Source organism: Erythranthe guttata, chromosome 14 (genome assembly GCF_056151865.1).
Source record: "Erythranthe guttata isolate IM_541 chromosome 14, IM_541, whole genome shotgun sequence".
Lineage (NCBI taxonomy): Eukaryota > Viridiplantae > Streptophyta > Magnoliopsida > Lamiales > Phrymaceae > Erythranthe > Erythranthe guttata.
The window spans coordinates 399032-415129 of record NC_142546.1 but is presented as its reverse complement, the minus strand read 5'-3'; the positions used below and the strand labels follow the sequence as shown (position 1 = coordinate 415129).

The 16098-nt window shown below is 37.3% G+C and overlaps 3 protein-coding genes and 1 non-coding gene across 5 annotated transcripts; 2 read left to right on the top strand and 2 right to left on the bottom strand.

Annotated features, from left to right (window-relative positions):
* The first annotated feature begins 755 nt into the window (after positions 1-755).
* LOC105961162 (uncharacterized) lies at positions 756-3880 on the top strand. Of its 2 annotated transcripts, none has more exons than XM_012985407.2 (3): positions 756-997; positions 1717-2778; positions 3159-3880. In XM_012985407.2, the coding sequence occupies exons 1-3, from the start codon at positions 901-903 to the stop codon at positions 3641-3643; spliced, it is 1644 nt and encodes a 547-aa protein (XP_012840861.2). In that variant the 5' UTR covers positions 756-900; the 3' UTR covers positions 3644-3880. The 2 variants fall into 2 exon arrangements, with proteins under 2 accessions (XP_012840861.2, XP_012840875.2); XM_012985421.2 differs by having other exon boundaries at positions 813-997; positions 1626-2778.
* A 700-nt stretch (positions 3881-4580) lies between these two features.
* On the top strand, positions 4581-5874 carry LOC105962422 (protein SRC2). Its single transcript, XM_012986733.2, has one exon. The coding sequence runs from the start codon at positions 4657-4659 to the stop codon at positions 5599-5601; it is 945 nt and encodes a 314-aa protein (XP_012842187.1). The 5' UTR covers positions 4581-4656; the 3' UTR covers positions 5602-5874.
* A 7571-nt stretch (positions 5875-13445) lies between these two features.
* Positions 13446-13516, bottom strand: TRNAG-CCC (transfer RNA glycine (anticodon CCC)). The gene has a single exon. It is a non-coding gene; the product is annotated as a tRNA-Gly (tRNA).
* Positions 13517-13640: 124 nt separating this feature from the next.
* On the bottom strand, positions 13641-16094 carry LOC105961143 (threonyl and alanyl tRNA synthetase second additional domain-containing protein). Its single transcript, XM_012985388.2, has 8 exons — positions 15864-16094; positions 15591-15731; positions 15389-15492; positions 14949-15041; positions 14406-14508; positions 14238-14312; positions 14039-14134; positions 13641-13940 (listed from the first exon to the last, which is right to left on the bottom strand). Exons 1-8 carry the CDS (start codon positions 15951-15953, stop codon positions 13884-13886), a joined length of 759 nt encoding a protein of 252 aa, XP_012840842.2. The 5' UTR covers positions 15954-16094; the 3' UTR covers positions 13641-13883.
* Positions 16095-16098: the final 4 nt, after the last annotated feature.

The following is a 16098-nucleotide window of genomic DNA, read 5'->3' as shown; positions in this document are numbered from 1 at the left end:
AAGATTGGTTCAAACTCGAGCTCACTAAAAAATAAATAAATTATTGTATGTTTTTTTTATTAATATATTAATTAGAAGTAGTGTTAGAGTTAACTGAGCTGTCGCCAAAAGATACAAAGTGAATTGAATGCGGTGGTACGGCGAAAGAAAGTAGAGATAGATCATAAGAGAATTAAGGTCGAGAAGTGAGGCGGTCGGAGAGGTTTAAGTACCTCTCACATAGAAGGTAAATTACGGTTACACCTAAGTTAAGTTCATATTACGAAAAATTCTTCTTACACGCTCAGTCTTACTGTGTCAAATTCAACATAATCTTCTGGATTTCGTGGAGTGTTCTCTAGTTTGTACTGGTTTTGTGCAAAAATGCAGTTATGATGCACCACAATTTGATATTTACAAATTAACCAAAAGATACGTCTTATGATCATTTTGTCGCAAAATGTGGAGTTCAAATACGGTAAAATCTGACAGATTCCAACAAATTTAACACTGCAAGTGTTGACGTGTAAGTGGTGATTCATAGTTGATAGACTGTAATTATCCAAACATAAAAAAATATTTCCTAATTTACCTAAAACAAAAGGTTGTACTTTGGAGTATTATAACTTATAATTTCAAACATGTATCACAAATAAAATAAAATTTATTAATTTTGGTACATAAAAAAAAAAAAAAAAACTCAATTATACGAAAATAAATAGAAATAATAGATAATACCAAATACGACAACAAAATGTCTTACCTGGGATCGTACACTACTGTACCGGCGAGTACAGTGGAAAAGCAAGCAGGCTCTTTATTTTCAAGAATTTACCTTTATTCACACACACACACACACACACACACACACACAGATGTGTGTTTGTGCGTGTATATATACACTACTTTTTGTATGTATGTATGTATGCAGTGCACACACACAATCAGGGTTTATCAAGGGTTTTGGCCTGCAGCAACTTGAATAGAGAAATATTCCAAGAACTGCAGTCGTCTATAGGTGTGTGTTTATTTTCTCCTCAGTATTTTCTTTTTAATTTCTTTCTTATTAATATTATTAAATAATGAATATTTGATTAGCTGATTATTGTTTATCCTCTCTCTTATCTATTTTTTATTTTTATTTTTAAATGATTGCTTTAGAGATGAAGAAAAAGAAAAGATGGGTTATGGGTTTTTTTTAATAAGAAAAATTGTTGCTAGAGTTTTTATTTTTTATTTATTTATTTTTTTTAAATAAAGAACAAGAACTACTGTATAGTGTGTATAGGTTCTATGTGGGATGATGTTGATTTTTTTTTTTTATAACTGAAAGATGGATATGGGATTTTTTGGTAGGAAAAAACTCATTAAAGGCTGTTGTAAAGCATTTAAGTTTCTGTGGGATGTAATTGCAATTTTTAACAGAATACTTATGTACATACACTTGCCTGAAAATGCTCTGCTGCTGTATTGTAGTTTGAAAAATATGAAATCCCTTTTAATTTGGTGTACACTTGTTGTTTGCTTAGTGCAATTCTGCAAAAAAACACACACACACACACAGATGGTAATATGTCCATGTATCATAATTCTTATCGCCACGCGGTATTTGTACTAAATGTATTCATATTCGACGATTCGAGTAGGATTTCGAGCGAAATATAACTTTACAAACCATAAAGAATATTGTCTTGAAAATGCATTAAAGAGAAGGGCATTTTGTTTTGCTTTTCGAAGATATGGGATATGGAGAAATTAAGGATATAGAGATTGCTTCGATGGACTTATACACCACGGTAAAATCAAGAACATCTAATGCGAAAAGGCGTAACACCAAATACGGTTGCATCGAATCAGCTGCCCCAAGATTCTGCAAATCCAGACGAAAAAACCAAATCGCACTCCACATTGCCAAAAAGGAAAATATAAATAAAAGCCGCAGATTAATGTGGTTGCTCGAAGCCACAAAATTCGACCACCACCGAGAAAGCACGAGCGAAACGGGCCCTAGACCCCCCCACCACCACCACGACGAAAAGGGTGTTACAATCGAAGATTCTTCTAATTGGTCGGATTTATCAGCCGAAGAGACCGCTCTAGAAATGCTTAGATCAATGAGTAAAGAGCGATCGGAGAAATTAGGTTATCGTGGTTTCAAATTAGGGGAACTCGTTTGGGGAAGAATCGGCACGCATCCATGGTGGCCTGGCAAAATACTCGACGAATCTTTAGCCAATTTATTGGTTATTTTAAATAAGAAAGAGGGTTGTGTCCTTGTGGCGTTTTTCGGCGACGACAGTTTTGGATGGCTCGATCCGAAAGATATAGTTCCATTCGAGCCTCACTTTGAGAAGAAATCGAAGCAGTCGCAAATACCAAAGTTCTTGATCGGCGTGGAAGAGGCTTTAATCGAGATCCAGAAAAGATCGGCTCTTGGATTGACTTGTACGTGTCATAGATCTTCTACCTTTAAGCCGCATCGAGTTCGAGGGTTTCTTGATGTTAGTTTGGACGGTTATACGGGTGAGAGTATCTATTCGATTGATCAAATTAAGGATGCGAGAAAGGGTTTTGATGGTCGTAAAATGTTGTCTTTCTTGCAAGAATTGGCTTTGAGGCCTAATAGTTATATTGGTAACGGTGCTCGAAAGAATTTTGGTCGGATGAAGAATGTGGCTAGCGTTCTTGCTTATCGTAACGCGGTATACGAAGGAGTATCTTGTGAGAATATTCTCGCCAAAGATTTTGGTAAAAAAGCTATGGATGATGACTTACATGATGTTTATATTTCGTATGAAGGTACGATTGCTTAGTTTTGTTGAATTAAATTGTCTTTAACTTTGCGTTTTAATTATACAATGTAAATTGAGTCGAGAACTAAATCCTTGTTGAATTTATATCCGACTTTGCTAATTCGAGGATAATTACTCTGTTTTTTATGAAGATGTATCGAAGATTTGATTCTTGAAATGGAGCATATAACTCAAGTGAGATCATAATTAGAAAATCGATCTTTCGGGGTTTTTTTTTTGAATTATATTTGTTCGATATGCTATTCCATTTAAAGGTTCATTAGGGTTCTCCTTTTATGTTTGCTTGCTTGCATTGTTTAGACGGTGTTTTGTAACGTTTTTCTCGTTGCATTTTATCGAGTAACTACTCTTGAATATATTTTTCAGCTCCGAAATCCGGGACTCGAAACACTAACAAGAGAAAGAGCATTGTTTCTCGATACTCCGAGGAGACGACAGATACGAAAAGAAAAGGGAAAATGGAGATCAAATCCACACAAGAAAACGTAGCAGCTCAAGAAACGCAGCGCTCTTCTAACAAAGGGCAAAAATCTCCGCTCGAAAACAATGATAATGAAAAGACGACGATGATTATCCAGTTTCCTCCTCAAGGAAGATTGCCTTCTACTTCGGAGCTTAAAGCCAAATTCGCTCGTTTCGGACCGTTTTACGAGCCCGGTATTAAATTATTTTGGAAGTCTTCGACTTGTCAAGTTGTGTTTATGTGCAGATCGAAAGCAGAGGCGGCTTATAATCATGCGGTTCAAAATAGTCCCTTGTTTGGCGAGTCGGAGGCCGTTTACTACTTATTACCCTCGGAAGGTTCGGTTTCTGAGAAGCTTCCGGAAGCTTCTGGTTCTTCATGCAGATAGATTCAAAGATGGTACATCATGCATATATACATATACATATATGTATATATATATGGGAGATTTTATTTGCAACTATTTATAGCTTATATTATAGATGAGAAGTGACAATGGTGTTGGAATGGTTATGGTGCTTTAATTATTTAGAACTATTTAATTATTAGACTTTGTTGATTGGGAAACTTCTAATTTGTGAGGTTAATCATTTGTTATTTATATATTCAATTATTTTGGATTAAATTGTTTATTATTTAATTTTTTTTAATATTTATATATCTCAAATATTTTTTAGATGTGAAAGAAGTGGTGGGATATATGTGGAAATATTAAAAGACTTCTAGAAAGGTTTAATTGTCTGCAGATTCTACCTTTTCTCTTGTGGAAGGAGTCCTCTCTCTTTCTTTCATTTTCATTTTTTTTTATTTATATATTAATTTTATTTATTTATTTTTTATATTATTTATTGAAGTCAACGGGAAAGAGTAATTTTCTTGTCAAATTTTCAGAAGTCCAGCAAATACTATTTTCTTTCTTTACTTTGAGTGCAAAGTTGACCCGAAATCATATGCAACACCAAGTTATTTACGATGAGTATTTATTAATCGTAGATGAGGTTAACTAATCAGTAACTAATCACATATACAAATGTGTACATGTGATTATGTGTAAATTTACACTTAACAATCACCGGTGTGCAAACCGATTTTACTTTTGGATATTTTGTTATGTTTGAATTTTTTTTTTTTAATTTTTTTAATTGGCAGAAACATAGATGAAATATCGATAATTCATCTGTTGTTAACCAAAATTGATTTAATTATATTTTAATAGTTGGTTTAGATTACTAATTAATATGCCTCAAAAATCTTACCATGGTCCATGAATCATGGTTAAGACTGCTAACCATGGTTAATTACTTGTATATTATTATAACCTCAAAACCAAACGTTGAGTTCAAGCTAAGACCACTCTCTCTCTCTCTCTCTCTCTCTCTCTCTTGTTTATCGATCATAAGAATGGAGAATCGAACTCTGGAAATCACAATTCAAAATGCCAAGGATTTGAAAAAAGTCAACCTTATTACGAAGATGGATGCGTACGTCGTCGTTTCCATCTCCGGCGGGGATAAAAAGTGGAGGCAGAGGACCAAAACTCCGGTTGATCACGACGGCGACGCTAATCCGACGTGGAATTTTCCGATGAAGTTCACGGTGGAGGAGGCGGCGCTGCAGCAGAACCGCCTCATAATCGATTTCAATCTCGTATGCCAGAGGGCTTTAGGAGACAAAGACATTGGCGAAGTCCACGTGCCGATTAAGGAGCTCCTCGATACTCCGGCGAAGGGCGGCGCCGCCGCCGCGGGGAAGAGATTCGTGAGCTACCAAGTGAAGAAACCCAGTGGGAAGCCCAAAGGCCAGCTTTCATTTTCGTACAAATTCAGCGAAGAAACCACCACCTCTGCTCCGCCTGCTTCGCCACCGCCGTCGCCGCCGCCGCCGGCGGAGATGGTGTTGGGAGAATCCGTGTCGTCGGCGTACCCAGCGGTGGGTCCCGGTTTGGAATACTCTCCGATGGCAGGATGGTACCCGCCGGATTCATCGTGCCCGACGACGACGGTGGCGGCGGATGGAGGTGGCGGATATTATCCACCACCAGTAGGATATGCGCCGGATAGTGATCCAACACCAGGGGGCTTTCCTCCGCCGCCTGTTTACGGCTACGCTCCCCCACCGCCTGGTTACGGGTATACACCGCCGCCTGTTTACGGCTACGCTCCCCCACCGCCTGGTTATGGGTATGATCCACCGCCGCCTGTTTACGGCTACACTCCTCCACCGCCTGGTTATGGGTATGATCCACCGCCGCCGCCGTCGATGCCTGATTATGGGTATACCCCACAGCCGGGGTATGGTTATCCGCCGCAGCCAGGTTATGGGAATCCCCACACAGTCCGGTTATAAAGGCTATCCGCCGCCGCCGGTGCAGAAAAATAATATTGGTATGGTTCTTGATCAGAGATATGATTTCCGACGGTTGTTTGTGGTGGTGATTTCAACTGTTGATAGAACTACATTTAAAAAAAAAAAAAAAAAAAAAAAAAAAGAACTACATTTTCTATATTTTTATGGAAAATATTATTATTATTATTATTATTATTATTATTATTATTATTATTATTATTATTATTAATTTACATTATTTTGATGCTCTATTTTTTTTCCTCGGTGACAATAGAAAGGGTAGATTAGTAATTAGTGCTAGTTGTATGGTGGTGCGTGATGAATTCAAAATTATTTAGCTAATTAACGAATTAAATTAAGTCAATGCATAGTTGGTTCAACAAATTAAACAACAGTTGCAAATTAAAAAGTACATTCTAGAGTGATTAACGACTAATTCACATGAATACAATAAACAATTCACAATAATTATAGTTTGACGGACCTTTTGCTTCTACTACGTTTACCATTCAACAATCCTTGATCAATCCAAAATTCACAATGAATAGGTGTGTTACAATGAAATTCACTATGAATCTGATCGGATCGGAATAAGCACTTTCGGAAAAAAAAATTCTTCGAAAGTGAACTAAAATCCATTTCAAAAAAATGGGTAATCGGAATGAAAAAGTTCGTTCCAAAATCGGAATTTTTTGAATTGGAATCGACAAAAGTTGGAAAATTCCAATATTTTGTCGATTAAATATAAAATATATAATAATATTATAATATAAGTGTAACTTTCGGAACAAATTGGATTTTTCAGAATTATTTTTGAAAATTGCAACCTGATCGGATTTTTGAAAATCAGAATGAAAGATATTGTTTGGATTATAATTGGTGGAAATCGGAAATTTTATTCTAATTTATACCCCTAAATGTATACATATGAAATAATTTCTAAAATTTAATGCTAGGTTAGGACCATTAGATTACTAATTCACATTATTTTGTAGCTCTACTTTTTTTCCACTCAACCACAATGCACAATAGAAGGGTTAGTGGTATGATGCGTGATGCATATAAACCTGAAAATAATTAATTCAAAATTATATACTTAATTAACCAATTGGATTAAGTCAAAGCATATACCAAGTAACACTTGAAAATAAGATACAATCTAGAGTGATTAACAACTAATTCGTATGAATACAATAAACAATTCACAATTAAGGTTGATGGATATGTTTTTTGCTTTTATACTAAAGTGTGACATTGTAGTGGCATAAACTCCAATCAAGTATTTTCTTCAATAATAATAATAATAATAATAATAATAATAATAATAATAATAATAATAATAATAATAATAATAATAATAATAATAATAATAATAATAATAATAATAATAATAATAATAATAATAATAATAATAATAATAATAATAATAATAATAATAATAAGGGTAAATGAGGTATGATCAAATTACGAAAACTCCTCTCTTGTTTGGATAATTACAATCACCCCCTCAACTATAAATCTTTTTACACGTCCACCCTTGCGGTTTTAAATTTAGTAGAAACTTCGAGATTATATGGAATATTATCACTTTTGTACCCGTTTTATCCATTCTAACTCCGCGTTTTTAAGCAAGATGATCATAATATGTATTTTTTGGCTTATATATATATATATATATATATATATATATATATATATATATATATATATATATATATATGTATATATATAGTGTATATATATAAAGTGTATTTTTACACAACACGAGTACAAACTAGAGCAGATTCCACGAAATATAGATGATTATGTTGAATTTGACACCAAAAGGGTGGATGTATAAGAAAAAATTATAGTTGAGGGGTAGATATAATTATCTAAACAAGAAGGAGTTTTCTATAAATTAACCATACCTCAGTGATGATTGTAATTTACCCTAATAATGATAATAAATAATAATAATAATAAAGCTTTAAAATTTAAAACGTATTGAGGCAATCGAACCCTGGTCGTTAGAGAGAAATGTGGTATGAAACCACCAAAATACTAAAAAAATTGGATATGAATTTAAATAACGAATTTGGTAATTTTGGATCTTAGCTTATAAATACCAGAGTTTTGTTTTATGGAGTAATAAATTCAAAAAGAGAAAAATTAAAATTCAAAAATCAATCTTCTTCCGTCGTTGAAGAAAAATTTGCAAAACTCAAGATAATGTCGGATTCTGAGCCAGAGTCGGAAGTCTTTAACCCACCGCCGCCTCCCAACTCCACCACCCTCCACCGGTAGTTGACCACCAGCATCCGCCTCTTCCCCCCACCACCCTCAACATGCAGTAGACCATAACCCTCCGCCTCCACCACCCCACCACCACCCGCCACCTCCCCAACTCCACCACCCTCAACAACTCGGCCACCCTCCGCCGCTAATTCACCACCACAATCTTCCACTTCCGGTTCCCCTACCACCTACAAATTCCGGCACACGTACAATAGTGTACAACTTAAATTGGATGTGGTACGAGCAACTCGTGGATGCCGTTTCATTTGCGCAAAATGTACGTACTTAAATATGCAATGCATGTACTTCCTTTTCTTAATTATTTCTTTTTATTTTTCTTTTATTAATGTATTTTTTATCATTTCTTGAAAAGGGTTATATTGTGTACGCCGATTCTACCGATGTGATGGAAGATCACATCATTGGACAACTGAATCAAGAATACGGCGATTCTTGGAATTCCTTGGTGAACCGTTTCCCGGTTCCGAACACCCCCAATTGGCCGGGCGGAGAGTTTGTCTTTTTCGCCATGCCGTATTTCTCGGTTATTATATATCGCATTTGTCCACCCCACCACCCTCCGCCTCCCCACGTCACCACCACCTGGACAACTGAATCAAGAATACGTCGATTCTTGGAATTCCTTGGTGAACCGTTTCCCGGTTCCGAACACCCCCAATTGGCCGGGCGGAGAGTTTGTCTTTTTCGTCATGCCGTATTTCTCGGTTATTATATATCGCATTTGTCCACCCCACCACCCTCCGCCTCCCCCACGTCACCACCACCCTGTCACGGACTTGTTCCCTTAACAACGAACCGTGCGGCCTTAGCTCTTTCTCGCCCCTCGCGATAGCTAAGTCAGCCTCTCCCGAAATGTGTTTTGTAGGAAAGTACTTTATAGCTTGAGTGCTTATTGTATTTCTTGGATGATTACAAATGAAGACCCTACCTCTATTTATACTAGTCCACCTCATCAATGGACGGTGGAGATCTATTTGATCTAACGGTTGGGAGTGGTTCTCTAGAACACTCCAAAGAATTCCTAAAATATCTCTACCTACCCCTACCTACCTCTATACATTTGGGCCAACTTGGGCCTAACTCTATTTGGGCTAAATCTTGGACTCCTTAACCTCCCCAACCCAAGGGAAATTGGCAAGGGGTTGGGCCAAAACTAGCGGGCCGTGACATCCTCCCCCGTCTAATCCGGCGACGTCCTCGTTGCCTCGAACAACTGGAGACGATCTTGAAATTGCCACAAGTCTTCCTTCGTCTCCCACGTTGCCTCGGACTCGGGTAATCCCTTCCATTTGATGAGGTATTGAATACTCGGTGGAACTCCCCTACGTCGCTTCAATTGTCGGCCGAGCACTTCCTCGATCTCCTTATCGTATGACTTAGTCATGATGGGTGGTGCTCGGTGCGACTCTCCTCGGCTCGGGTCTTCCTTGTCTTCGTGATAAGGCTTCAACATACTCACATGGAAGACCGGGTGGATTTTCAAAGAACTTGGAAGTTCTAGACGATACGAAACTTTACCGACCTTGGCGATCACCGGGAATGGTCATTCGTACCTTCGCACAAGTCCCTTGTGCATGCTCCGCAATGCCTTGAATTGTTGGGGTAATAGTTTCACCATCACTTGGGTCCCAATGTCGAACTCCCGTGGTCGCCGTTTGTCGTCCGCCCATTTCTTCATTCGTCGCCTAGCCTTCTCAAGGCATGCCCGGGTTAAGTCGGCTTGTTCCTCCCACAACTTAGCCATCTTCAATGCTCCGGGACTTCTTCCATCGGTTGCCGTAGCCAAAGTGTGCGGCGTATGCGGTTGTTGTCCTGTTGCAAGCTCGAATGGACTCCTCCCCGTGGCTTCACTCCGTTGCAAGTTGTAAGAAAATTGAGCCACGTCGAGGAGCTTCGCCCAATCCTTTTGATTGGTTCCAACGAAGTGCCGTAAGTAGCACTCAAGTAGGGCGTTCACCCTCTCCGTTTGCCCGTCGGTTTGGGGGTGAAAACTCGTCGAGAAGCAAAGCTCGGACCCCAGAAGCTTGAAAAGTTCCGTCCACAATCGCCCCGTGAAGCGTGGATCTCGATCGCTTATGATGCTCCTCGGTAGTCCCCAATATTTGACGATGTTCTTGAAAAAGAACCGGGCTGCCTCCTCCGCGGTGCAATCCCTCGGGCAAGCTATGAACGTCCCGTACTTTGAAAAGCGATCTATCACCACCATGATAGATCCGGCCCCCTCGGACGCCAAAATCCATCGTACATCACGGCACAGCCGTGTGTTTAACTCCCCTCGTCGTTCTGGTTCGGAAAAACTTGGAACCACACAATTTCGGCTCCGCCACCTCTGCATCAATAAAAATATGTGTACGAAAAAAAACGCAAAACGCATGTGACAATACTTTTATTAATGTTGATGAATCAACGGTGAAACTAAGCTTTGAACGTAAACAATGGGGTCAATTCTATGATCAAACACGCCACCAACTAGAGACTTGCGCAATACATTTTTCCCATTACATACGACTACGTACGGTCCAAACGCAACTAACATATCTCCATTCTTTCTCCAACACAAGGGCCTTGCACACCTGCCGCGGCAAAGACTACGGTCACCTAGCTGGTCAACACCAAAGTCCGATGATGTCCAAACCCTAGTCCAAGATTCTCTCGCTCCATACTCCTTCATTACCCATACATTCACATCCGCATCGCTCGTTATATTCATCAAACCAAGATAGCCTCCGAGCTCGACCAAAGAAACCGGTCCAGAAGAATATTCATTAATACTATTTGACGACTGTTAAGTGTATATTTTTACACTTAATGGCACATTTTAATTGGAGCTTTTGGTGTGTTTTAACGATAATTGGTGCTTAAAATGGTTATTATTTGTATTTTAGGTACAAATCGAAGAATTGGCAACTTATGGGGTAAAAACTGTAAATTCGGAGAAAAAGTGGGCCAAAAGTAAAAAATCAAAACTCTGAAGAATTAAAGACCGGACGGCCGTCCGGATTTCAGTGCTATTTCTCGCACGGGCGTCCGGGTTCACGAAGTGGCGCAGTGAAGGAAGTTTAATTACACAAGGAAACCGCCCTCTTATATTTTTGCACCCTATTTAAAGGCCAAAAAGCACACAATTAGGAATCTATCTTTTACACACGCAATCTAGGAGCGAGAGAACGGAGCAACGAAGACGAAGACTTGACGAATCTTCATCATAGTTCTCCCTTTACTTTTATTTTTATTTTTATTTTTTGATTGTTATGAATTTTCGTATTTTTATTATGCTTTCCGTAGAGAACATGAGTAGCTAAGTTTTTAATCTAGGATTTTGTTGGAACCCTGTGTGGTGATTCGAACCTATTTTTCTAATATTATGCAAGTTTAAATTCCTCGATTATTTCTTCTATTTTGATCTTATTTAGCGCATGAACGTAGCTAATTTATGTTGCTATATGTTATTGTTAGAATTGATTGACATATCGTTTTAATAATTAGAACAAGGATAGGAGAGTCTTCGAGTAGTTTTCACCGGATGAGTGTGTAAATTGCATGTATTATCGTAGACATACAGATAATACCATAGGTAGCCGTTTTCGAGACTTGTTATTTAATGCTTTGTTCATACTAGGTTTGCATAGACATATAGTGAATCGTTTATGAATAATAGACTTATAATACACGCGACAGCGGGTTATGAGTAATTTCGTGTCTTGGGTTAATAATTATCGCATAGGGGGAAGATAAAATCTTAGATCCGTTTTTATATTGATATTTTCTCTTGTTTATTTGTTTCTATAATTAGTTTAATTATTTAATTGATTTAATTTGACAAACTTGCGTAGGCAAGATAAAAATCATAATTGTTAGAATTTGGTACTTAGGATTAGATAATTTCAGTATTCCCTGTGGGATCGACACCCGACTCTCACGAGTCCACTTTTACTACTTGTTTGCGAATTCGTTACTTCTCGTCCTTGAAATCAAAGGAGATAATATCAGGATTGCCACGATTCTTGTTGCATTCAGCCAGCCAATGAAGCCTTCCATTGACATACTCTCCGTAATGAGTAGACTGAAAACAATGCTTAAAATTGGAACACTCGATTTCCTTCCAAGAATCCGTCTTGGAACTGTAGACCTTTGTCTGAAGATGGGGTTGTTGATAGTCGGACTGTCTAATGGAGACAACCTTGTAATCATCGTTCGCCTCGTCATACCCTAACCCATATCGGATACGATACAAACGTACGTGAAAAAGATCTTGTTGAGGAATCGGGTCGAAAGAGGGAGATGGAATCACCATGTGTTTTCTAGTTGAAGGATTCCATAATATTAATTTTCTAAATTTGATGAGTATTAGCCCGTTACAAGATCACATGATATTTACGAGGCACGCGTTTGGCGTTGGCATGGGAATATCGTTGTTGAGAGTAGGTGTGATTTCAGGTTTGTTAACAAGACAACAGGATCCTAGATTATACGACAACGGGGCGTTGGTTCTTCGATCAGAACTTTCGTACTTGAAGATGAGCTTATGATTGGTCAAATCGGTCAAACCTCGTTTTTCTTCGTCTTCGGCGATCGATCTCTTGAGGTGCTCTTTGATGAAAGCTTTGCTGGAGATGGTAAACAACCATGATTTCGAAACGCACTTGAATCTCAATAACGATTTTATCGGAAGATTATGCAGAATTTCTTCCATTATTTCTTCAGGAAGATTTCTGCTGATTATTCGTCTTTTTCCAGACATTGCTCTTCTTATTCGATCTTCTTCTTCTTGTTCTTCTTTTTGTTTAACCTAAACAATAGTGGTATATGAAAGCCTTTGTGTGTGTGTGTATATATATATGTGTGTGTACGAGGTAGATAGAATTATAACCTAGTACACGTATTAGAATTAGATCGGGAGTAGTCTATATATACGTAGGCAAATTAACAATCAAACAGATAGGATTCCCTTTCCTTATTGAATACCATGTAGAATCAATCTTCTACAAAACGAAATCGTCTAGCGATTAGTGTTTTTTTTTTTTTTTTTTTTTATTATTATTATTATTATTATTATTATTATTATTATTATTATTATTATATTGGAATAAATATATATGTGATAAGACAATGCAAATAAATTCATAGTACTAGTAATTCATGATAAATAACGAGTGCTTCTCTCTCTCACACACACACACACACACACTCGCACACACACACACACGCACACACACTCGTTTATCGGGAAAGATCATAAAATATTACGGGAAATTCTATGCTACACCTGGTGAATATAACCAGGCACCCTAATTAATAAGATTTCCACTACGGGTTCAGTTATGGCCTAATGGATTTTTAAAAATATAATTATAAAATAAATAAAAAAGGACACATGTCAAGAAAAGAGTCACCCGGTGAAAATCACCAGGTGTAGCATCGTATTCCCCAAATATTACAGGCTTTCGTAATAACATATTGATACGTAGTTCGAGAAAGAAGCAAATAAACTTTTAAAAGTTAATATAGTACAAAATAAAAAAAATTTACAATTATAAAAAAAGAGTTGCGCATCCAGGGAATCGAACCCTGGTCAGTACCGTGGGAGGGTACTATGATACCACTACACCAGATGCGCTTCTGTTTACAATTCAAAGAACGTCATTATATGTACATTCAACGATGTATTCTTACGCCATACATGCAATACGTGGATCAATAATATCGAAAAAACCACTTATAAGGAAAATGATACCATGATCTTAAAATAGAAGTTTCTAATTACACAGAAGAAAACATTCAGCTGTGTATAGTTATGCGCTACTTATTATCGACAACTGATAGAGCAGCCTAACACAAAATTAGATCAATGTATGTATCTTAGCGACTCACTCGATGTGGGTTTCACTAAGCAAAGTCTTCACCACTCGCTCGACGCGGGATACTTGTGTTTAACATTTTCAAGAATACAAATTGAATTGAGGCATCATAATTCATACACAAGGTTATTGAACATTGTAAAAAACTTTTGTAAACCCTTTCTTTATCCGGATTTGAGAAACCTGAAACATCGTAAAAAGAATATATATATAAAGGTTAGCATCGGACAGTTTATCGAAATAGCAGATTTAATGGAGCTACGCTAAATTGAAGCCAGTACTTTTAGGGTCGATATTTCATTGATGTCTTTGATGTGCGTTCCACCGCAGGGGCATCCTGGGAATTCACCTAACTGAACAATCCTCGGAGTGCTGTCCTAAAAATTCATAGACAGGAAAAAATAGTCACAAAATCATATTCAGAATGGAGAAGATAATATTATATGTAATACACAGAACAGATAAGAATGATTTTCTAACCTTAGGTATATAATCTGGGAGGGACCCACCACACAGTTCAGAAGCTTTATCGTACGGCACAATCGATATAGAAACCTTAATTAAAAATGGAATTTTTCAGAACACGGGTATTACATAATTGGAGAGTTCAATTCGATTAAAAAAAAGAAAGGGAGGAAAATTGCATACTTTCCCTCCTTTTGAGATCAAATTGCTAGCTTCTAATTCTAGCTCCGTTTTCTTGCTCTGCAATTCATTTTGTGGAACTACGCCTTTGTATTCTACGAACGGCCTGAAAGAAAAAAAAACGGTGGCCAACTTAAAATCGAAAAACGTATATGCAACCATAAAGGCACATGGCTCAAAACAGTTTGGCATTATCATTCTACTAATACGGAAAATAATCCTGTCTTATCAAACTGAACTCCGACTAAGTGAATACTGCACGAGTAACGACTGCATGGAGGAATTAACTGTTAATCAAAGATTATTTCATTGCATGGTGTCAGAATTTTTAGAGGAGAAAAATTAGTACGAACTTTTTATTCGTAAGCCAACTAAATTGATAATGGAAGTTTCGACTTGAACTATAGTTTCTACTTAAAAGCTCAAAATTAACCTCTGCGTTTCGATTTGGGAACAGATTTTGTTTCTGATTTTAGATGTGTTTATGAATTTAATTATTTTAGCACTCTTTTCCGTAAAGTATATATCAATACGATAAATGCATACCCATCTTGGAAGTGGTATCCTTTACCGGGCTCCAAGTGATTCCATCCGACATTTCTCACACAAATATCCAGCAAATGCCCAGCTGAGTGTAGCCTGTAAAAAGGATCCAAATTAAAAGTACCAATCAAATAATATTGTTCTATTCTACTTCGTATGATACTATTTCTGAGACGCAAAATTCAAGAATGACTATTGACGGAAAAAAAGAGAGGGAAATTACTTGGAAATTGAACAAAGGGATTGCGAAATTTCGTTATCTTTGTCGTCAAATTTTCACTCGATTAAGAACAACTTATTTTGCTTATCAATGTGCTATCACGTACAATCACAAACGAATACAACACAAACATTACTACATTTTGTCTATATTTAAGTAATCGATTCCAATCCAATAACTGATATAAAGCTAAAATTATTCCAGCAATCGAAAGAATTCATACCTCGAATTGAGCATACGCCTAGCTTCATCCACACTCAACGAAACTTGAGCACCTTTTTCGACATTCTCATCTTTGGAGCTCTCAAAATGGCCGTAATGGTACACCTAATCACAATTAAATGGAAAAATAAATAAATCATTTCTACAGAGCAAAAATTGACCCAAAAGAAAGGGGGGGAAAATTGGAACTAGGTTTTACAGACAATTTTGTCCTTTAATCGAACATCCTCAACAATGAATTTGAACTGTGAATTGGAGATAGAACCCTTGTCCGAAGGTTGACCACCCCCTTGCGGATGAAACACAGTGGAATCCACAATCAAAACATGCCTGCTATCCTCACTCTTTACGAGAAAAAAAAAATCATACAAAAATTAGAAACTCGCGATCGTAAATACAATTTCTTCGCACTGTGTGTGTGTGTGTGTGTGTGTGTGTGAGAGAGAGAGAGAGAGAGAGAAGGGGAAAAAACTGACTAGGAAAGAAGAGAGGAGAGTAGCCGTTGACTCGAGCTTGAACATATCATCGTAGTATTCCAGCTTCGTTGGGATTTGATTTTCATCCATTTCTGTGTGTTTTTTGTTTGTGTTTTGTACGTGTTTTTTCTGCAAATGTGCGTGTCAAACTGAGTGTATTTTGTGTGTTTCTTCGCAGCTTCACTACCGAGTCAATTTTTATTGTTTTTTTTTTTATTATTATTTGAAATTAAAA

Coding starts and splice junctions, on each gene's coding strand:
- LOC105962422 (XM_012986733.2), top strand. CDS start 4,657: ATGGAGAATCGAACTCTGGAAATCACAATTCAAAATGCCAAGGATTTG.
- LOC105961143 (XM_012985388.2), bottom strand. CDS start 15,953: ATGGATGAAAATCAAATCCCAACGAAGCTGGAATACTACGATGATATG. Junction 14,509..14,948: donor GGATACCACTTCCAAGATGG/GTATGCATTTAT, acceptor TTTTTCTTTCAG/GCCGTTCGTAGAATACAAAG. Junction 13,941..14,038: donor ATGAAATATCGACCCTAAAA/GTACTGGCTTCA, acceptor ACGATGTTTCAG/GTTTCTCAAATCCGGATAAA.
- LOC105961162 (XM_012985407.2), top strand. CDS start 901: ATGTATGCAGTGCACACACACAATCAGGGTTTATCAAGGGTTTTGGCC. Junction 998..1,716: donor AGAACTGCAGTCGTCTATAG/GTGTGTGTTTAT, acceptor TGCTTTTCGAAG/ATATGGGATATGGAGAAATT. Junction 2,779..3,158: donor TGTTTATATTTCGTATGAAG/GTACGATTGCTT, acceptor TATATTTTTCAG/CTCCGAAATCCGGGACTCGA.